This window comes from Poecilia reticulata, chromosome 17, assembly GCF_904066995.2.
Source record: "Poecilia reticulata chromosome 17, P_reticulata-male-v2, whole genome shotgun sequence".
Classification (NCBI taxonomy): domain Eukaryota; kingdom Metazoa; phylum Chordata; class Actinopteri; order Cyprinodontiformes; family Poeciliidae; genus Poecilia; species Poecilia reticulata.
Window position 1 is genome coordinate 9,575,751 of NC_088846.1, and position 23,494 is coordinate 9,599,244.

At 39.3% G+C, this 23,494-nt stretch overlaps 2 protein-coding genes across 3 annotated transcripts; both read left to right on the forward strand.

The window, feature by feature from the left end:
• The first annotated feature begins 226 nt into the window (after positions 1-226).
• On the forward strand, positions 227-15,780 carry LOC103479184 (serine/threonine-protein kinase OSR1-like). Of its 2 annotated transcripts, XM_081597781.1 has the most exons (17): positions 242-547; positions 1,099-1,211; positions 2,978-3,086; positions 3,367-3,508; positions 4,904-4,959; positions 5,115-5,224; positions 5,327-5,428; positions 6,402-6,535; positions 6,615-6,663; positions 8,137-8,202; positions 8,413-8,535; positions 8,891-8,926; positions 9,089-9,238; positions 10,276-10,375; positions 10,455-10,523; positions 10,649-10,713; positions 11,558-15,780. In XM_081597781.1, the coding sequence occupies exons 1-17, from the start codon at positions 478-480 to the stop codon at positions 11,630-11,632; spliced, it is 1,569 nt and encodes a 522-aa protein (XP_081453907.1). In that variant the 5' UTR covers positions 242-477; the 3' UTR covers positions 11,633-15,780. The 2 variants fall into 2 exon arrangements, with proteins under 2 accessions (XP_081453906.1, XP_081453907.1); XM_081597780.1 differs by having other exon boundaries at positions 227-547; positions 5,115-5,428.
• Positions 15,781-17,290: 1,510 nt separating this feature from the next.
• LOC103479183 (solute carrier family 22 member 13-like) lies at positions 17,291-23,414 on the forward strand. The gene is made up of 10 exons (XM_081597782.1): positions 17,291-19,146; positions 19,223-19,326; positions 19,423-19,577; positions 20,517-20,685; positions 20,823-20,943; positions 21,378-21,472; positions 21,547-21,761; positions 21,847-21,955; positions 22,045-22,251; positions 23,117-23,414. The coding sequence occupies exons 1-10, from the start codon at positions 18,772-18,774 to the stop codon at positions 23,190-23,192; spliced, it is 1,626 nt and encodes a 541-aa protein (XP_081453908.1). The 5' UTR covers positions 17,291-18,771; the 3' UTR covers positions 23,193-23,414.
• The last annotated feature ends 80 nt before the right edge of the window (positions 23,415-23,494 follow it).

Sequence of the window (23,494 nt, forward strand, 5' to 3'; positions counted from 1 at the left end):
TGGATGGATGGATGGCTTTCTGACGTTTATGAATTGAAAACGGCACAAGTATTGGGAATATCAGCGCCATCTGTTGGTTATATTTTATTAATGTAGATAACAACAAGGATTGTCTCGGTCATGATACTTCACCTACATATTTTTTGAAAAATAAGTGTTTTTTGGGTTGCGGATAAACCATTGTTTGTTTGGTACCGACAATGATGTTTCCTTTACTGGCTATAAGTGTGAAGCGTGACTGCTGCCTAACTGAAGAGGGCGACATTTTGGTTCCTCCCTCTCTGTCTTACGTATGACGTTGCGTCAAACGCCGCGTAAAGTTGTGTTGACAGGGGCGGCGGCAGCGGCAGGAGTTGTCAAAGGAACAGCAGCAACCAGCTTCAACGGACCCGAATGGAGTAAAGTCAAATCTGTCATTTCAGACCGCGCTTGTGTTATAGCTCCCAAGCGCTTTTACAGACCACTGAGGAAACAAACATGGCAGACGAACAGTCCACCCAGTCCTGGACCATTAACAGGGATGACTACGAACTCAACGAGGTGATAGGTGAGTAGCTTAGCCTGCTAATGTTAGCATCGTAGCCCTGTCTCCACTGCAGCGTTGGCTGACAACTGCTGCTAGCCTCGCCAGCTATTAGCGTTGCATGTCTGCTGCAATCAGAAGTCAAGTCCCAAACCGTAGCTCTTCATGCAGGCCGGTAGTTTCCCTCGGGCAAGGCCACTTGCGCTTGTTAGCTGGAAAGCAAACATGAGGCTGTCCCCCAACTGAGCTACATGAAGCTAAACGACTTGCTAGTAAAATTTAGCCGGCGAGTGTGAGAGAATCACTGTGAAAGGATACAGGGAGGTGCTATTTGCTCGAAGTATAATACTGACACATATATGTATGTAACAAAGTATACGATGATTTCTAGCTTTAGAAAAGAAAATACATTTCGGAGATGAGAAGTGATGGTAGCTGCATTGTAAGCTGCGCTGTGTGAGGCTTGTCTGGTCTTAAATCTAGTAGTAGTTATTATCCCTTATTGCACATCAAAGTTTTTATAAAGAACTATTTGAGCTACTAGTTCTCCTCACTGCTAATGTCGATCTCGTCAGGGAGTGGAGCCACTGCAGTTGTTCAGGCAGCATACTGCAAGCCAAGAAAGGAGAAGGTGGCCATCAAACGCATCAACCTGGAAAAGTGTCAAACTAGCATGGATGAGCTCCTGGTAAGACACCTTCGAAAGCAATGGGATTGTGTTTGTAGTCCTGCAAGTGTATTATATCAAGTAAAGAAAGATTTTATTATACTTTACACTACACTTTAATGTTACTTCAGATACTGAAACAAAGTTTTATACATATTTGTATACCAGATAAACGTGTTAGAACCTACAAATAAAAGTGCACAGAAACTTTTGACTTGTTTGCCCCAGATCAGTTTATTTCCAGTCTATTACTGATACACTACGCCTGATTTTCTAAGTGCGAAAAAGTTTACTAAGGTGCTGAAGTTTAGTAACCTGTGAGTAGAACATAATGAGTTGTGTAACATGTTATAAAAAAATATACATTATACAAAAGTTCTAAAAAGTGTTGAATGTTAGATTAATGAAACTCGGTGAAAGCTGAGAATATGTAAGAGCAACAATCCTAACTTTGGATGCTGTCGCTGAATGTAGATGTCTCAAGGTTAGTTATTTTTAGTATCATTTAAGTGTTTAAACAGGATATCAGTGGAAGAACTAAAATACAAGAACCTTTTTTCAAAGAAAACCGTACAATTCTTGTCTAAAATACGTGATGTCTGTGGTTCAGTCGGGCTGTGTAAGAGTGAGAGAGAGCAAGACTTTCAGCAGGTAACAGAAAGGCTGACTATTAATGCATAGTTACTCTGCTTTATTCTTGTGAAACATGTCCTGTTTGGAAATATAGGCAATTGTTTTAGTAATGCTAACTGTGCTAATGTAAGTTTCTAAAATAATGGTTTATAATGGGAACTCCTCACTAAATTTTTATTGTTAAATAGTGCAATAACTCTGTTTTTGAGTGACCGTTCTCTCACACAGCGGCCTGTCGTTGCCCTGTTCGTATTATAAATAATGACCATCATAGCAGGAGAGAAAGTATTTCGCTGTTGTCTTTAAATTCTTACTTTTCTGTAAGAAAAAATATCTAAATCAGATAAAACTTGTTTTAGCAGAGATTGAAGAAGAGTTTCTTTTTTGCACTTGGTCACAATTTTTAAAAAGTTGCAAATCCCCCCCCGCCACCCATTTTCCTAATTTACCAACAGAAATAGGTTTGACACATTTATGCTCTGCAATGTATGACTGGACATAATAAGCCACCTATTAGTCTTGGAATTCAGCAGCGAAATAATCACTGTGGGTGGAATGTCAGCGTTTGTTTAATCCGGTGAAACAAGAGCCTCAAAGGTCAAGGTGCTTAATCGCAACTATGCAAAACTGTGGCAGCTATTATTGCTTATTAAAAGCAACACAACAATTGGAGATATCAAATCATCTACGAAACTGTTTCAGGATACTTTACTTTTACTTGCAGCAAAATGTTACAGTAGATCATCAGATACTACTTTGCTCTCTTTGAATCATTGCCTTTTGCTGGTTGTCACACATTGCATCATCAACATCTGTGCTATCTGATGTGAACATTGTTACGATGGTGCTTTTGTTGTGCTTCAGCCTAATCTAACTAGATGTTCTGACATTTCCAGAGTCCTGAATAAACATTTGTCTGCCCTCTCTATTTAAAAAAAGAAAAAAGAATCCTATCTTGTGACTCTGTGATGATCAAACCAAACGTAGTCAGTTATTTTTCTTGTCCAGACCTGATTTAAAGCGTGTACACCTGTTTTACGTCTTGGCTGTTTTAACAGGGAGATTAAACTCTTATATACAGACTTGGACTGAATCCTGGCTTAGTCTAACGGTTGAGCTTTTCATGCTTTTTTTTCTTTTCCCCGTTTGTGCAGAAAGAGATTCAGGCTATGAGCCAGTGCCACCATCCAAACATTGTGTCTTATTATACCTCCTTTGTGGTGAAAGATGAACTGTGGCTGGTGATGAAGCTGCTCAGTGGTGGTAAGTAGTCCTGGCCAACTTTATTTACCCTTATTTGCTTTGTCAGATCAGGTTTTCGTCTTACCACAAAGCTTGACGAAAGGATAGATTGTTGGCCAGACTCCAGCTGCTCTTAGCTGCCAAAATGTTCCAATAGTTGACCAATCTAGTCGGGAACAAACAATAAAAGTGTCGCCTCATTTTCTAACAGGAGGTTTTCTGTGAGTTGCACTCTTCCAGAGGCTTAGCAGGTCACAGAACGGCCGGCGCGTCTCGTGACAAGCCTCTGCCTTTCTTCCAGGCTCCGTGTTGGACATCATCAAGCACATCATCTCGCGCGGCGAGCACAGGAACGGAGTGTTGGACGAGGCCAGCATCGCTACGATCCTGAAGGAAGTCTTAGAGGGACTGGAGTACCTTCACAAAAACGGACAGATTCATCGGTGAGACCTGACAAGCAGGCGGCAAACAAAACACCGCTATCCGGCTCGGAACTTTTCGCCTCCGCAGTCTGAACTTGATCTCACTCCTTTAATATTTAATGCAGTCAAAATGCATAATTGAGGAGGTTTGTTTTACATAAAAGTCCCTCTCGGGGAACATCTTGAGGCACAACTGAAAAGAGAGGCCGCTCTGTCCCCCCCACCCCCGTGATGTGCCACGTTACGAGTGTCACTGCGTCAAACTAGACAACTTTCTATTGAAGAAGCATTTCGGCATAACCACATTGATTATGTTGGAGTAGAATATGTCCAACATGTCATCTGATTAACTTGTACTTTTTAGACTTTTTCTGACTTTCTGTATAAGTTCAGTTGACAGAGCAGCAGCTGATTGGGCTCAGATGATGTGACTAACTCATTTAAACCTAATCTGTGAGGATGAGGCCTCAGGACCCGGGGCCTCCTTAATCTGTTTTAGCTCTTTGTGCATAGTTTACAAAGAGTGCCCACGTACCCTTAAAAAGTCTTAAATTTATGTTTCTAAAATTAAGGCCTTAAAATGTCTTAAGTTATAAAAAAAAAAGAAAAAAAAAGTAATTTTGGCTTTAAATACGCTAATTAGAGGTCTTAAATTTAGTTGTGGCAAAACTACCGTGTTTCCCCAAAAGTAAGGCAGTGTCTTACTTTCTTTTTATCCCCAAAAGCCCCACTATGTCTTACTTTCGGGGTATGTCTTATATCGGAAAAAAATTGTCTAATTATTTTGTTTTAACCATAAAATTAACATTTATTAACAACCTGAACAGTATTGTATTCACCACAAAACAGTTTTATAAAGGGAAGTGCAGGGGACGGCGCGGTGACATATGGAGAGGGGGACGGTGCGCAGCTAGATGAGAAGGAGGCGGCAGCCGACCCCCATGAAACCCCCGATACGTCTTACAATCGGGGGTGTCTTACTATCGGGGAAACACGGTATTTAATCTAGTATGTATTTAATGTTGTTCTTGAGTAACTTTTAAGTCAGGCAAAAGTTTGAGTTGCACGCAGACGGCTTCATTGCGTTCTGTGATACTAGATGCTAATATACCCTTGCTAGCTAGCAAGGTAGCGTTTTTCTTTGCGTCCATCATGGGTAAGTGCAAATTTCTCCCCAGCTGGCTTTGATTTTTTGCCACTGGCTCACTTCTCACTCTTATGAGCCAGCCCAATAATCCCCTATATTTATAGTTTTTTGGTCTTAAATTTTATTCATGTTAGGTTACGAAAAAAGGTCTTAAAAAAGTCTTAAATTTGAGTCGCTGGAACCTGTAGATGCCCTGCTTTATAGTATGTGTAAAAACCAAGAACAATAGGATGAACGCATTAATCGAATTCCTCACTCTTTACCATCAGAGACCTTAAGGCTGGAAACATTCTTCTCGGAGACGACGGCTCAGTGCAGATAGCTGGTAAAGTGTTTTTCTCTCGTTTCTGTTCCTGTGACTTAAACAAGAAGTTACACTTTGAAGTTTGCATCATATTTTGAAACGGTTGGAAAAATAGTCTCTGCTTAGATTTTTAAAAAAAACATATTTCTTTTCTTTTATTGGCACTCACACCACAGACTTTGGTGTGAGTGCCTTTCTAGCCACAGGGGGAGACATGACGAGGAATAAGGTTCGAAAGACGTTTGTTGGGACGCCATGCTGGATGGCGCCAGAGGTCATGGAGCAGGTGGGAGTTGTCCTTCAGTTTCATCTTGTACTGTATCTAAAACAGGAAAAAAAAAATATGTTCAACATTTTGTCCAAATGGCTTTTATTTTTATATCACCAGGTCCGTGGCTACGACTTCAAAGCAGACATCTGGAGCTTTGGGATAACCGCCATTGAACTGGCCACTGGGGCCGCGCCGTATCACAAATACCCACCAATGAAGGTGACTGTGCACTTAGCATCTTTATTTGCTAGTTATGCAGATATTTAATGGTATCCTTTTTGCTCGAGCAATCCAGAAAATTTCAGTTTGCATTTGGGCCTCTGCTTGTTGTTGAGATGCTGGATCTGGAGATTGTATCAGTTTGTAATAAAGATCAATCTAACATTTTATTAAAATCTTACATTTGAAAACTGTAGGAACTAGATATTTTAACATATTGTAAATAAATGCATAATAAAAAAACAGACACATTTTTTCCTCACTGAATGAACTTAAATCAGATTAAACTTTTCTTGCTTTAGTTCAGTCGGATATACTAAAAATATTTCTATTTATTAAACATGAGAATCCTAAGTGAGAACATTTTTGGGATTTTCTATTTTTTTGTGACTTTCTTTGTATATTGTGTTCAAGCATTTAATTTGAACGTAAAGATAATTTAACTTAACACAATTTGATTGGATTGTTTCAATATAATGACTGTTTATTATTCTTAATGGCTCAATGACTAATTGATATGTGTAATTGAAATAAAGGTCATCTTATGTTTTATACTTTAAAAATCATTGATATTTTGTAATTTAGCTTTTTGTTCTCGGACCAATCAGGTGTATCGTGTGTGCGTGAGAGAGACAATTAAAAGCATGAAATTTTGTTAGTTTACTTTGTTCCAGCTGCAGAGTGCCATTATAAGACATAATAATCATAATAAATTATATAATACTAGTTAAATGAAACTCCTTTTTTTTTGTTCATTTGTATTGTTTGTTTTTTTTTTGTCTCAAAAGTGTGGTGTTGAAGAAGTTTGAAAACTTACCTTGAAAATGCTTGAATTTTAATGTGGCAAAAGTGTTCGAACCCTGGGTATACAAAATCCAGCGACTGTTCGTCGATGCCAGACTTCAGCTCGTCTCTGTTTTTATGTTTTTTCTTAACTGATGAACCCATCATCATCATCATCTGTGTTTTCCAGGTGTTGATGCTGACTCTGCAGAACGACCCTCCTTGTCTGGAGACGGGTGTCGCGGACAAAGAAACGGTGAAGAAATACGGCAAGTCTTTCAGGAAAATGCTCTCCTTGTGTTTACAGAAAGATCCAGAGAAAAGGTCAGTTGGTCTCTGACTCTTATTTTCCGACCAGAAGCACCGTTTGTTCAAAAACATCTATCTGTCGTCTCTTTTTCAGACCAACAGCTGCTGAGCTGCTGAAGCACAAATTCTTTGCAAAAGCCAAGGTGAGCTGTGTGTTTAATCATAGAATTTATGGATGGAAGTTATTGATTATTGAGTTAATCTAAAGTTGATAGATTTTACCGATTGACTAACGATTAATTGATAAACTGCCATTTTCTTCTATCAAGACGGCTGACCATCTTTTCGTAATATAAAGGGCTGCATTTTTCATGTGCTGAATAAAAAAAAACAATTAAAATTTTACATTATTTTGTCAGCTGTATTAAATATTGACCGAATGAACAGACAGTTGTGGTTCTCATATTATTTAAGTTATGCATAATTATAAAATATCACAAAACAGGAAGCTGTTAGACTGCTGAATAGAAAAATAAAAGATGAAAAGTATAAAATATTCCCTATTAACAGAGCAATATTCATGCAGAAGTGCTGTCTGTGGTTGTTCTTGAAAGAATGAAGTTAATTTACTCACGTAATTTTTGGTTGGGAAGTTGACGTCACTCCGTCATGCAGCTCGGCTCATACATGTACATTTTTGGACTTGAGAATACGGGAAATGTCGCCGTCCGGTGCTACTGGCAGGGGATGGGGATAAAAAAACGGTAGTTTCCCGGCCATAATGGGAGACTTGACAGGTTTGGCTTGGCAGAATGAAGCGCTAATAAAGTGATAACTGACGGAGTTGTTGAGTATTTACATTTTAAAACAGAACCGCATAAGATGTATCTTGCATCCCACACAGTACTCTATTTGGGCCATTTCCATTACCCGTGTTGATATAGCCCCGCCGCCATCTTTATTCTTTTGTCAACTGGCTCCATTGGCGCCCTCTGCTGGCTGGATGCCAAACTACAACACTGGATGAATGTCTAAGCCAGTGGTTCTTAACCTTTTTTGAGGTACCGAACCCCCCAGTTGCATATGCGCATTCACCGAACCCTTCTTATTCCAACCAAGCCCCCCTCACCCCCCGACACACAAAATACTTTGCAGTATTCTGATTTAGTAATGTAATTATATAGGCAGTAGCAACCCCGAAAAGATGCGACTAAGGAGCAGATTTAGACTATAGAATTTGGCAAAAACTGTGAGCTTTGCTGAAGTAATTAAAAACACAAGTTCAAATCCATGCTGAGAGAGGAACTCCTTAAATCAGGGCTCCTCCGCAGCTATGATTGGCTAAGCAATGTAACGTGATCCTCTGCAGCAAGTGATGGCAAAGCGGGGCGTCATCACAACTTTACACAAGTGTGTCTTTACCTCCGTGGCAGAGGCTCCGCCGAACCCCTGAGACCGACTCATCGAACCCCTGGGCTTCGATCGAACCCAGGTTAAGAACCACTGGTCTAAGCGGACATTATTAGATTATTAGATTGGAACAAATTTTAACCTAATAAACTATTGCTCAGTAGTTGGTCACAAGTGATTGTTTGTATCCCCAATCAATTTATTCTCAAGTTTTTGAAATGAATTTTTTTAAATGCAGATATTTTGTTTGTTTTGTTTTGTTGCAGAACAATGAGTACTTGCAGGAAAAGCTCCTGATGAAAGGCCCCACAATATTAGACCGATCTAAAAAGGTTTGGGACTTTTTACCAATTCAAATGAATTTAATGTTTTCAACAAAAAAAAAAAAAGTGTTGTTTATGTGACTAAGGTGCGCTGGTTTAACAAGGGTGTGACCCAGTTTCACAGCCTTGGCATGTGACGCACGCCGTGATCGGCCTTGGATGGGCTCAAGCAGCACTCCGCTTAAGCTCTGCTTCTCTTTATCGGGGTGCGTCCTGCAGGTGCGTCGGGTGCCCGGTTCGAGCGGCCGCCTCCACAAGACGGAAGACGGCGGATGGGAGTGGAGCGACGACGAGCTGGACGAGGAGAGCGAGGAGGGAAAAGCCGCTGTGGCCGCCCTGAGGGTGAGACCCTGCGCGACAGCTGCTCTGCTCGGCTTTATAAGGCCGCTTTTGCAGATGGTGCTCAGGTCCTAACAACCTTTAGCCTTGTAGTGAATGTGTTTTGCTCTTGTATTAATTCAAGGTGGGGGGCTACAATGGCTGAAAGTGGTTTAAATACCTGGCCTGAGAGATGTACCTTCTGCTTACATCTCTGTCTAGAGTTTGTTTTAAATAATGTCTGGGCGTTTTGGGTCTGCTTTCCTGTTTACTCCTCAATCCTATAAAACTCCCAGCAGTCCATGTATGTGGACTGGTGGGGGGATGAAAGACAAATCGCATGTATTCATCCTGATAATCTGTCATGTCCATTCTGCAGTCACCCAGAGTGAAGGACGGCTCCCAAAACATGGAGGTGAGTGTATTTGTGGTGGACATGACCCGAAAACTCTTGATTTTCATCACGATGCCGACACACAGCGATCTGCATGTCTCTCATTTCCTTCATTCAGTCCTTTATTTTCACTTTGAACGTAATAAAAAGACCTCCCAAAATTTATCTGCAAATTTCTGTTAGCTTTTCCCGCCAGCAGATGGCGCCACCACGCATCTGCAGCCACCCGGAGCTGCACACGAGAGACCAGCAAACCTGGCTGCAGCAGGAGACGAAGCTCCGCCGCAGGCTGCCACCCAGCCGGCGAGCCCTTCGCACGGACCTGCGGTTCAGGTATGAACATGAAAACTTTCATGGTTTGGTTATTTTCAGGGATGAAGCGATTAATCGGACGATTCGCGGTTGATCGGTTATTGAAATGATTGTCAGCCAATTTAGATTAATCAATGAATTGTTAAATGGAGCATGCAGGGACCAAAAAAGGAAATTTTCTGAAAAAAATTAATTGTATATATATATATATATTATTTAGAGCAAAAATAAACCAAAATTGTACAAAATAAATACACACTTTGCATTGAGGATAAAACACCTTTGTTTTACACAAAACTCCTCAAATGGTAGTTTTATCTTCCCGTGGCTCAAAATCACTTAAGGAATGCTATTTTTCCATTTTAAGTGAAAAATATGTATTTTTGTATGCATTTGCTTTTCTTAATGTGGTTCTAATGTTGTATAAAAAAGACTCAAGTAGTTAAATGGAATAAATTTTTATCCAATTAATCGTCAGAATAACCAATTACTAAATTATTTAGTTATTGGTTGTAGTAATATTTATTAGGTAAGGACAAATATTCTTGCTGTATATTCTCAACAAATTAGTGTGAAGCGACTATATTGCTATTCTTTTGCTTTTCAGTTGATATTTCTTACAGGGTTTATTCTTACTTAAAAATTCTTAGAACAATAACAGTAGAATTCACCGTAAGTATAAAGTGTAGTTTTTCCATTTTGAGATGTAGGATTTGGTTGATTCCTGGTTAAAAATCTTGTGATTTTTGGGACTTTTAAGGATGAATTTTAGCAGCTCTTTTGCAGAATGGAATGATAATGCAAAAAAAACGGTTTATTATTTCAATCAGGTTGCGGTCCGGGCCTCACTAGAAGCTTAATGTTAGCCAACCTCATCCATTTGTACACCAGTTAATTTGTGTTTGAGATTGCTGTCCAGCGGGTTCAAAGAATGGCCCAAATAATTTATTAAATGTCCCGAATTAATATGAAACTCGTGTAGATGATTCTATTTAAAATGTGGGATGTTTCCTGCTTATGAACAGTCAAACCTTAAATTATTTGACTTTTTACCTCAGGATCCTGCGGCCTCCAGCGTTCCCATCAGCCTCGTCCTCAGGCTGAGGAACAACAAGAAGGAGCTCAACGACATCCGTTTTGAGTTCATGAGTGGCAGAGGTAGAAACGCTCGCAGACGGCTTTTTGTCTGTTTTTGTCTCGCCCTGCTCGAAGCCACTCATGTCGTTTCTGTCCTCAGACTCTGCTGATGGCGTCTCTCAGGAGCTGGTCTCAGCCGGTCTGGTTGATGGGAGGGACTTGGTCATCGGTAGGTTGATGACTTTATTCGCTGCGTTACATTTTAGCACATTTACAGTTCTTGGTTAAATAATATTTGAAGTATTTGTCTGTGCCTGTTCCTGTTAATATCTATTTTTTCTGTCTTCTATTTAGTTGCTGCCAATTTGCAAAAGATTGTTGATGATCCTCAGAGTAACAAAAATGTGACCTTTAAACTGGTAAGTTAGGAGACTTTATTTAACATGCATTTTTATTTATTTTGATGCCACTATATGAAATACAGTACAGCCCGCTGGGTTTTCTTATTTTTGTCCTCAGACAGCGTATTGTCCAGTGATGCCAGTGCCGATAAACGGGTTGCTGCTTTATGCAAACCGACTTGATGTAAAAAAAAAAAAAAAAAAAAGTGTCTCCATTGCAGTTTTGTGAAAAACACCAATGTCGATACGGCTGAAAAAAAAAGACCTCATCCTTGCTTAAACATTTTTGAATGAGAGTTCTTTTTTTCAAAGTTTGTGTGTTTCAAGAAGCAAATTTTGTTCTTGTAACTTCAATTTTATGGTTAATGGAAACACACAGCTAATGAAAATCACGTCAACAAGCATCCACCTTCATAAACGTCTGTAGTTGCAAGCCCCCATACTTAAACTGTGATTTAGGACCAGACAGAGTCATTCAGAATGCCACTAATGGCCTCAAAGATGCACTTCTGCATCCTTAAAAAGTCTTAATCTAAAGCTGAGGCCTTAAAATGTCTCAAATTCACTAAAAAAGTAAGTCTGCCTTTAATATGTTAATCCTAAGTTATAATTTTGTGTTGATAGGACTATGTAATGTATATTCAGTTTATCTATATTTTCTCGTGGGATTTTCTGACAGCCAAACGTTTGAGTCGCACTCGCACGTCTTCATTGCGTTCTGTGACTCAGGACGTTGAGGCTGCCGTTAACTAGCTGCTAGCATTCATTCATTCACGATGGTCTTAAAAATATTTTGAGTCTTAAATCAGAGGTTGTTGAAACCCTGGATGAAGCAGAAATCATGGCTTTTGTTTGTTTCCAGGCGTCTGGTGTGGAGGAGTCCGAGATTCCCGACGATGTAAAGCTGATCGGATTTGCGCAGCTCAGCATCAGTTAAGTGGAGCAGAGTTGGCGAAATAAGACTGAAACGTATGGTTTTGCACAGCTGCATTGTAGTCAACTCCAAGGACCCACTACTGCCAAAGAGAGGAGACTGAGGATGAGGATGAGGAGGGAGTGGAGTGAGGTTGGCAGGAGTGTGACTCTACTGCAGGATGCACGAGGACCACACCAAGGGGCTCAGCTCATCACAGGAACCACACTTGAAATGTTTACAGTGCGCTTATAGAGTTTAACGGGAGAGAAAAATGCAATCAACTATTATCAGCTCCTAATTCGTTTTCCTTTTAGTCCTCCTCCGCATACACAAGCACAATCCAAACCATCTCCTGCCAGTACTGGAAACTGATGGCCTTTTTTTTTCTTTTCTTTTCTTTTTTTTTTTTTTAAGTCAGTTTGTGCCACAAAGCTCGAGAGTGTCGTGCCACCGTCACACGGCGCTTTCTGCTACACTGAAACTGAAAGTTCAGCCTTAGCTACCGTCAACTCTCCTCTCCCCCCAGTGTTTGGTTAAATGAAGAAATTACTTTCTTTATAAAAAATATATATATATATATCAAAGAAATCTAAGAGTGTCCCTCGAAGTTCGATACTGTACCTAAACATATCGTAGCAAAGTTCTCGGATCCAGACTCCTGTACGAAGCGGTCAGAAATGGTGTAAAGAATCGGAAAACAACATCGAGGATTTCAGCACTGTTAAAACTATTCTCACGTGAGCAGCAGCGGCTTCAATTCTTTTCTTTTTTGAATAAAACACTTTATTCACTGGGATTTTCTCATGTAGTGCACAACACAGGTTTATTTTTTCTCACTGAACTCTGCCTAATATTCTTCTACTATGCAATAGTGCTGTCTATTTCATCATATTTCACCACCGGTTGCTGTTTGATGCTACTTTGTTTTTGCATGAAACTGCTTTTTTTATTATTATTATTATTTTTTTTATTATTATTATTTTTGTGCGTGCGCCTCCAAAAAGGAGTTCATCTAAGGTCAACCAGCAGAAATAGGCATCTTTAGGAACCTGCTGCAGAAAGTTACAATACTAAAAACCCGACTCATCAACAGTTTGACGTTTAGGATGATTGCTGTCTTTTTTTTTTTCGTTTTTGTTTTTTTCCTGTAAGAAATAATTCAGCCTTGTGGCGACTGATGACCTGACAGCTGCAGAGAATCCTGAACACTGGTGTCGAGTCCGAGGTGACTCATGTTACACGCTGACTACGAGTGAACTTCTGTGGAGGCATGCATGCTCAAAAACTGGAAATGTTCTTCCAAAGTCAAATAAAGCTTGTAGGGGCAGCTTACTCTCATAGCTGTTGGAATTTTCCTTTTCTATGTGGTAGCTTTCAATTTTTGTTGTTTTATTTTTAAGGTCTTTCTGTACTTCACTTAAATTTAGCTGCTATCGCATACAATGCAAATGAATACTGAGTCATGGCTGTATGCATGAAATCTGGTCTACACCTATTGGGACTAGTGTCTTTATAAAAAGTAGTAACATGTCCTAATGCATACCTGAGTAGCAACACGCAAAATGCAGATGTATGTTACATTCATACTTTTAACCCTCCTGCAGTCTGTGAATGGTTACATGCGTTTTTAACGAGGCATTTTTTGTTAGTGTGTGTGTGATTTTGCGAACTGACGGTCTGACGGAACAAACTTTCCCCGCTGTAGGGACATTTGCCGCGTTCCTCCTGAGCGTCGCGCTAAAGCTAAGTTCATAGTGAGATGTCAAGGTACGAGTCGACCTTTAACACCAAACCGCTGGGTTGACTCGCAAGCGCTCAACATGAACCTTGAAGACCGCGGGAGGGCTAAAGTATCCCGCCTGTCCTCAAACTGTTAACTTTCCAACAACAAAATCCTAACTCCATTCACTAGACTGTATCAAAGCTGCAGCGTGTATTTTTGTTCTGTGCCTCTGCGGTGTTTTCTCTGGTTTCTCTATCAACCAGTCAGTGTTGATGTTCATTTAAAAACCCCTCAGTGCCCTCATCAACAGACTGACATGTACCGATGGGACAAATTTGTTAACACATTCTGTGCAAAAAGCATGAACTAGATTTTTTGTTTTGTTTTTTTGTTTTGGTAGCAGAATTCTATTCTGAAAAGTCCCAAAAAAATGCTAACTTTAATTTGAGTAAATTTATTCAATGAAAAAAAACAACACAATTGTTGGCACCAATAAAAAGTTAGTCTAAGCATTTTCTTTTGTTTATCTTTACACTTTTAAGTTGATCAGACTTTTAGGAGTCTTTTTATATAATAATCTGTGACTTTTTGCATCCTTGGAGTGTAAATATAAAATGACAGAGAGATTGTAGAAAAATATAAATATGATACGTTATATGGATATCATCAATATCGACTCCAATACTTCAAGTATGATTCACCATCAAACTTCTGACCTTTAGAAATGTTTTTTTTTCCTTTTAACTATTTTTGTATAAACCTGCATAGGAATTTTGACAAAGTTTATAGGTGTCTACAAAATGCTTTAGTGGCATATTAACGTCCAATAACGGAAACAAAAGAAAAAACAGATTTGTGTGCGTTGTTTATCAATATATCGTTTATCCTTTGAGGAAAATTAAAGCAAACATTTTAGTTTTTTTTTAGAGTTGAGAATCTAAAACTAAAGTATTGATCTTTCCATGTTAGTATCGATTTGATATCGATACTAACATGGTATCGATATTGACATATTGGATCGCTCCGTCCACTTCTACCCTCTGGATTCAGGCCCAGATCCCCTGACAGGCAGGAAGGAGGATCTTCTCTACATGTTGGTCTTTCATGTTAACACACCTGGAGTTTGTTGCTGTAAAACTCCCATCATTTCCTGGTTGCAGTTAATGTCCCACTACAGTAAATTTCCATTTGTTTTGAAACATGATAAATATGGATCCTGATCCAGACTATGGAAGATGAAAAATGTGCCTGTATTCATACCCCTGGTAATTACTTACTACAATCGGATTACTTTTTAGAGGTTCCTGGAAACTCTGATCAACTTACGAGTATAAATTTAAAAACATACTTCAGTCACAATTATATAAAGATGCTTATTAGTTTCTAGGCACAAGATTTGTCCCAACTAAATTCACGTGAAGTTTTGATGTAAAAAAAAAAAAAAGTAAACGTTAAGATTTAGCTACGTCAATAAAAGATCCATTTGTTTGAAGGTTTTCTTCATCTCTTCACTGTAACTTATCAAATTAGTCCTTATCTGTGTACAGCTGTTAAACATAAGAAAAGCTGCGTTTAGCTCTTTTCAGTCCCCTTCGCCTCCATTGCAATAGTAAGGAGGGAAGTTTAATCTAAAACAATCTGCAATCCAAATATTTTCAGCATCACATGAATTATTGTTTGAAACATCTCAGAGGCCACCTGCTGTAGTTCTTTAAGTTTTTCTCTTTTTTTCCTATGAAAACTTTTGGGGTCACAGTTGAAGTCTTTTGTTTTATTATCCAAACACCGAGGCTCTCCGGGTCAGGTGCTGATGTAAATGCTGCGTAGAGAGATGTTGTAAATAAGACGGGGAAACTCACACACACATTCGGGTTTCCGTGTACCAATGCGGGAATGCAGTGAAGGGAACATTTTCCTTGTAGATAACAAAACGGATAAATCAGGCATTGTTCGGGACACAGAGTTGGGTTTGGCAGAGCGTCGCTAATCAGGCAAATATTATTAGTTCAGCTAGCGCCTTATACATTTTTTTTTTGTTTGATTTGAAATTGCTTAGAGCCTTTAACAAATTGTTCTGCTTTTTTCTTCTCAGAAAAAAGGATTAACCAAATGACTCATCGCTCTGCCAGTTTGTGTGTGTGTGTGCGTGCGTGCGTGTGTGTGTTGATGAAATGACTGATCAGACGTTTGTATCTTTCATTAACAGAAAGCAAATGTTGCCTCTATGTGAGGTCACTAAGTGACGAGAACTGGTCCATATTTCTATTTTAACGTTTTCATTGTACATTTTAATTTCTCTGCTTCATCTTGAACGACTCCCATACATTCAGAATTTAGAGCAAAATGTTGGCAGTGAGATGTGATGGAGGGCCCTCACAGGCTTATCCACGTTGGTTGACACACGAGCTGTTTTGAAGTATTTGAATAAAGTCACGATTGGTTTAAATGAGTGAGAAATTGTTTTGATTTACAAAATGTTGACAAAGTATTCAGACGTCTTGAGCTTTTTCACATTCTGTCCTTTTACAGTCACAATCGTTGACAATCATGCTCAACTGAAATGCAAAGGAAAAACATATGTGGTTTTCAAAATTACAAAGAACTGAAATCTGGCTAGTGCCTGAGTTTAACCCTTTTGAGTTAATATTTTAGAAAATCTCCTTTAACAATTACAGATCCAGGAGTTTTGGGGTAGCTACCAGCGCTGCTCAACTAAAAATATACATAATATATGTGGGAACAGAAAGAGAAAATGCTTGACATGTTTTGGTAAAATAATAATAATGTAAAAAAAAACTTTTTAAAAAGTAGTTTTTTGGGGGGGGTAGCCTATAACAACATATTTTCCACAAAGACAATGTTATTGGGATAGAAATTATTAATTTCATTTTATTCCACTATCTGGATCGACTAACGTCTGTGTTTTCAATTAACTAAAAGAAAGAAGACATTTAAGGTGGTGTAGGTAACTTGTATATTAAAAAAAGTTTTTTACATATTTGTTAATATTATCACAAAACCGTTTCTCTGTGAAAGAATCAAGCTCCTCTGCCTTCTCCTAACTCTTATAACAGAAATACGCTGCTCGGTCATAAACAACCAATCATAGCCAGGACTTTGTGCTGTCAATCACTCTCGTGCACACTCTGCTACCAACAGCTGGTTAACCACAGTGGAACTCGTCATGTGTGCTAAGGCTAGCTAGCATGGCCGACAGTGGTGGGAAGTAACGAAGTACAAGTACGTCGTTACTGTACTTAAGTACAATTTTCGTGTATCTGTACTTTACTTAAGTAGATTTAATAATGGATACTTTCTACTTTTACTCCACTACATTTTACAGTAAGTATCTGTACTTTCTACTTCACTACATTTCTACAAAACTGTCGCGTTACTCGTTACATCCAAGTCGCATTGTGTTTTTTTTCCGTTAAAATGTGAAGTTCAGGGATTTAAGGTGGCGCCGTAAAATCCGAGCAATAACGTGACTTACGTGTCGGTTGTCACCCATCGGCTCCACCTTTACTCGCACGCGGAGCTCCAAGACATGCGCAGTGGTTTTCTCTGAGCGTCAGTAATATAATAGTACAGAAGCGCTGCATAAATCATAAGATATGGCGACATGTAAAATCAGCAGCGCTTCGCTTTCACAGACGGTGGGACTTCGTCCAATTTTTAAAGTCACTTGGAAGGAAAGCTTAAAGAAAGGTAAGATCTGTGGACGTGATGCTAGCAAAGCTAGCTGTATTGACCGAAACACATGTTGCATCTGTGATGACTGACATGTCGCAGATATGGGACAACGCTGTGACCAAAGTGCAATATTGTAATATGTCATTCATGGACGATCCGATTCTTCTGGACGGATCTTGACCAAGTCCTATAGTGCTGAAGCCTCAGTAAGAGCCGTTCTTTGTTCTTGTAATGCTCTGCGTACACTGCGGTAGCTATTTTATTTCATTAAAATATCTTTATATTTAATTGGTGAATAAATAAAACAAGAACGTAAGAACACAGAGCATGCTCATTGCTCTTTGTTTTCGTCACCCGTCATGGTGGCAGACGTTGCAGCAGGAGGGAGGATGAGAACAGTCACGGTGCTCCTCCTGCCTGGTTACTTCTTGCTTATTGGGCCTTGGACAGTGTTCATAGTTGAGCGTTGTTAATTGCAATGGTGCAGACAATTATTATTTCTGACATTGGCAATATGGGCAACCGCACAGGGCGTTATTTCTTTAGGGATGGCAGGAGACCTCTGTGTATTGTGGCACAGAGATGAAAGCAAAACAGAATGAAGAAGAGTTTGAATTGTCACTGGTTAAATTTATTTCAGCTCTAAGTATTTAATATCTAGGTGGGAAAGTGGATCTTTCAGATCAATTTGAGAAGCAATTTTGATAGGTGCACTTAATTTTATTGTCATGTAGCGCGGGGTGCTGGTTTTGATTTGGTCTTGGGTTCAGTGGTCCAGACTACAACTCTGCTACGAGGCTCCTTGGTTCCATGTCCTCCTCTGCCAGTTGGATTTCTTTCAAAATAAATGTGTGGCAAAAAAAGTGAAGTTCATGTTATGTTAGGACAGGAGACGAGATGTTTCCATCCCTGAAATTATGATGCATAGAATCACATGTCTACTGTAAGTCTAAACTATGTTACAGAATAAACGCAATAAAAACATGTTTTATCTGTGGCATATGATCATATGATCGGTTCACTTAATGATATTAGCGATTAGGCAATGCATTAGCAAGTACTTTTACTTTTAATACTTAAGTATTTTTAAAAGCCAGGACTTTTTTACTTTTACTTAAGTAAAATGTTAATGTGGAACTTTGACTTTTACTTGAGTAAATTTTTGTCTGTGTATTTGTACTTTTACTTAAGTACATTTTTTGAGTACTTTCTCCACCACTGATGGCCGATGACAGCAGATAAACAGTTTCCTTGAAATAACTTGTTTCTCTGCCACTACTAGCACATTGAGTACCGCACACAAGGTTGATTGACAGCACTAAGACCCTCCTTACGCCTCTGATTGGCTGCTTTGGAAGGGAGCAATGCATTTTTTCAGTGTAATAGTAGCGCTGGGAGGAGGTGAGGGAGCTTCATTTATTTATTTATTTTGCAGATTATCTGTCTCATACTGTCACGACATGGTGAAAGTTTCAACAAATATGTAAAAATTAACACTTTTACAAAAATGTGTTTTTCTGTCTCTATGTCCTGACAGTATGAGACAAACAAACCAAGCTCCTCCTCTCTTGCAGCTACACATCAGCTTCCTTCACTTATTTTAACATGTCATCCATTGCCACACTAACTTTATGTTGAAGGTCCCCCTCACACTCGGTGACTGATTAGAGTCAGAGTTTAAATATAAATTTTTCATGTATGCCTCCATAAAGACGGCCTTAGCTGCTTCTTCGTCTGCGCAAAGATGGTGGACTTTGGGGAAATTCTCGAGACCGTCGGGGACTTTGGCTTCTTCCAAAGGCTTCTTCTCCTGGCGTTGGCCTCTCCACATTTTTTGCTCCCAATTTTCTTCTGCAGCTTCCTTTTCATCCAGTCCGACCCGGAGAGACACTGCAACACGGACTGGATCCTCAGAGCTGCTAACCTGACCACAGAGGAGCAGCTGAACCTCACGGTGCCCAGGGAGGAGGATGGGAGCTTCAGCCGGTGTCAGATGTTCGTCCCTGTGGACTGGGACATCCAGGATATCAGGGAGTATGGACTCAATGAGACAACAGGCTGCAGGGACGGATGGGTTTATGCTGGTAACATGCTGTATGAATCCACCATAGTTACTGATGTAAGTGAAGAGAGATGATGCTATCCACGCCTTTTCCAGCGACTGCCTTCTAATCATTTCAGCATCGTTTTTGCAGTTTGATCTCGTCTGTGAGAAGTCCAACATGGCGGAAGTCACTCAGACCATCTTCATGACGGGTATGCTCGCAGGCTCGTTCATCTTTGGACCAGTTGCTGACTCGTAAGTTCCTTTAAAAAAAAAACAAATAAATGATTGCCTTACTGATTTGTAAAAAAAAAAAAAAAAAAGATGTAAAGCCTTTATATGTGTGTTCAGGTATGGCCGCAAGAGAACCATTCAGCTCCCCGTCGTCATCCTTTTGATATTTCTCGTGGTTGCCGGTGTGTCTCCAAATGTTCACATTTACATTGTGTCCCAGTTTATTGTTGGAGCGGCGCTGGGAGGATACAGGATGAACTCGATAGTGTTGGGTACGTCTTGTGTGTCTTTCAAACATTTTTAGTAGAAGTGGGCGGATTGATCCAAACATATCGATAATATCAAAACTAAGTCTGTATCGTATCGGCTTAATACTAGCATGTTAAGATTGATACTTTAGTTTCTGATTCCAAATTGAAATTTTTTGCATTGTCTTTCAACTCTACCTCAAACAAATATATATTTTGCACTTTATTTATGAAAAATTCACACAAATCTTAAGATATTAATAAGTTTTTTTGTAGGTACCTATAAACTTTGTCTAATTTCTACTCTAGGTTTAGCAAAAATAATTCAAAGCAAGAGTCACAATGGTCAGACATTTGATAATATGTCAAACTTTAATTAAAAAAAGTATCGGTATCAGTATTGGCGATACAGGACATGTGTTTACTTCGTATCGGATCAATTCCAAAATATGGAGGATCACACATGTCTAATTTTTGGACTTATGAATATTTAGTATTAATTTTAACAATAGAGAAAGTTAAACCAAATCGCAGAAATTGAATAAAACGCATTTCAAACTTCTTGTAAGCTAAATAGTCCTGCTAAATAAGGACTCCTTCCATATTCATGTCCACTTAAAAACATCTGGAGTTACTCAGTCGTATCAAACCAGACGCATGTGATGAGAAAATAGTTACTCAGCATTTTGAAACAGGTTTTGTCCTGATAAATCTAGTTTGGTTCAAAGGAAATCGTAGAAAAGTACGAGTACACTAACAGATTCAAACAGCGTCTCAAGTCTACTTTTCTTTTGTTCAAGTAAAAATAAATGGACTAATTTCCAAAGACAAATAGAAAAAAAAGCTTGCAATCGATATGTGCATGTTAAAGAAAAAAATGTTAGTAGGATGTTTTCGGGTCGCTGTGCTGTGAGAAAACAACCCTGCAGTGATGTCAGCGATTGACCCGTGTGTGTTTTGCAGCTACAGAATGGATTGGGATCACCAAAAGGTCCCTTGCCTCCTGTGTGAGCCAGGTGTTTGGGAGTTTCGGACAGTGTGCGGTGGCCGGGCTGGTCTACTTCATCCGTGACTGGAGGAAAGCGCAGTACGTGATGGCAGGGGCAGAGGCGGTGGTGTTCCTCTACATATGGTAGGTGTCAGCTGCAACCTTTTCTTTTATTGTTGTTTGTTTTAAATGAACTACAAACATGACGGTGTTTACACATTGGATCATCAGGTCTGAACCGGTTTGGATCTGCTCAATAGCTTTTGTTTTTCTTTTTTAAGGTGGATTCCCGAATCGGCCCGGTGGCTCCTGGGGCAGGGAAGACCAGAGGAAGCCAAGGAGCTGATCCGAAAAGCTGCAGCGATCAATAAAAAGGAAATCCCAGAGAACCTGCTTGACAAGGTTTACTTGAGATAATATTCAACCAAATTTGACTTCTGGAGTCAAAGAAAAATTAACTTCTCTGCAACTGAAAGTGTGAAAACAGCCAAGTCATTGTGACGGTGTTCATCTTGAGTAAATACAAAAATCAGTTCTGAAATTAGGATTTTATTCAGGGAGAAAAGTTGTTTAAACCAACCTGGATTTAAGTGAAAATGTAGCTATTTAAATTGAACAAAAACAATGTATTTAATAAAGGTCAGTTCTTTAGCTTAATATGTAAAATCATTATGTAGTTTGACAGGTTATCTATGTTTGATCAAATGAAATGTTTAGGTTTGACAGAAGAGCAAAAGAAAAAAAATAAATACAAGGATTCTGTAAATGGGAAATTCAATTTAACAAAACTATTTATCTGACATTTAGATTTTAGTAAATTTATATTTGCTTGACAGGTAAGCGAGGAGAAAAAAGTGGAAAGTGGAGGAATCAAAACAATTTTTACCTCAGCGGTGCTGATTAAATATTTCTTCATCATATCCTTTGCCTGGTAAGTGAGGCACCGTCGATTCGCTTTACATTTCCACGATAACTTATGAAATAATTCATGTCTCACATGTTAAGGTTTTCGTTGAACCTGGGCTACTTCTGCCTCGTTCTGAACGTGGGCAAGTTTGGTCTGGACATCTTCCTGGTCCAGTTTCTGTTCGGGATTTCTGAGGTGCCGGCACATCTCCTCTGCATCTGGTTTTTAGAGTTTTTGGGACGGAAAAAATCACTGTTATCGACTCTCCTCATAGCGGGGGTCGTTTGCCTTCTAACCCTGGCTTGTCCTCAAGGTAAATGCTGCTAAATCTAACGCCGCAAGAATAATCATGGAGTATTCTCACAGTTGGAAATGCTTCTGCTTCACCTGAATTTCAGACAGCGCTGTAGCCGTGACAACCCTGGTTACCATAGGGAAGTTCTTCTTGAACTGGGCCGGCTCAGTGTGTTTGGTTTACATTCAAGAACTGTTTCCTACTTCTATCAGGTGTGTCACATGAAAAAGTACAAAAATAAATAAACTATACATGATAATCGTATATATTTTTGCAACTAAAATATGCTCTGTTCTGTTAGGCAAACTGCAGTGTCTTTGGGCTCCATTGCCTTTCGAGTTGCAGGGTTGCTGTCGCCGTTGCTCAACATGCTGGCTGTGTACCACCGCTCCATTCCCATCATAGTCTTTAGCAGCCTGGCTGTGCTAAGCGGAGCGCTGGTCTTCCTGCTTCCTGAGACCAGCAGGAAAGATCTTCCTGATTCAACCACTGATGGCAAGAGCAACGGGTGAGCTCATATCCTGCAGTACTCTCACTGGAGCTACAGGAAGTAGTGTGTGTGTAATCCATGAGATCTGAGGCACCCTAGTATTTTTAAGTTTTGGGGCAGCCCATGTAACTCCTGGCTAGCTCGCTAATTGCAACATGAGATACAGCTGGTGAGCTGAAGAAACATTAAGTATAGAAAGTCCTGAATACAAACACTAAACAACTTACCATTTTGGAGAATTTGGAGATAGATTGGAACAAAAACTGAAATATATGTTTTCTGAAAAGTGTACATACCCCTTTTGAAGTCTCTCAACAACAACACAAGCCAAGTTTACTGTATAAGTTGCACAATGCAGCAACTTATACTTTTTTTTTTACTGCACCTTTTGATTAATTTTCGGCATTCAGTCTTTCAGAGTTTACATCTGCCATCAATTTCGGGAACTGAAATAAATAAATAAGTAAATAAAAATCTAACATTTCCACATTTGCCGCCTTCGGCTAAAAACACGACTTCCTTAGAGGTCGATCGAGAAGACCCTACTGCGCAAAGGTATCAGTCAGGAGAAAGGACCAAATAAAAACATCTACAGCATTATGAATACGTTGTGACCAATTGGTGGTGTTTATAGACTCCAGCTAAAAGAAAAAATGTGAAGGTGCTACTAAATAATAAGTCTAGGGTGTGTAAACATTTACCAACACATATTTTGAAACAATTTATCATTGCTTCTCTTTTCACAAAACCCTCCAAAGCCCTTGAAGCTTTTGATAGCAACTCCATGATATATTGAAAGTGGAAAAAAAATCTTACAAACAAAATCTTTACAAGATTTATCAATTTCAGTGTATAGACACAATATTGTCCTTTTGTCCAACAGGGATTTGACCAATGAGAAGACTGGAAGTGTAATCTTCGTGGCTGAAATCCACACCAGAAAATCAACCAAACTCTAACTGAAACAGAAAACCTTTTTTTAATTTTTATTTTTTTGTTGTTGCTTTTTTTGGATCCTAAGTTTGAGCCTCAGACCTACCAACTGGGAGATGATGTCTCGGAAAACGGTTGTTCTGCCGCCTGCTGAACGGACATGTTTTGTGTAACGGGCGAGCAATCTGTTCTCCATGCAGAATAAATTGGAAGCATTAAGTTCAATAAATCAAGAAGATCAAAACTAACATTTTTTAAATGTTTGTACTGTCTCCTAAATTGTGTTCTCTGTTAGAATTTTGGGATCAAAGGGAAATATTTTTTCCAG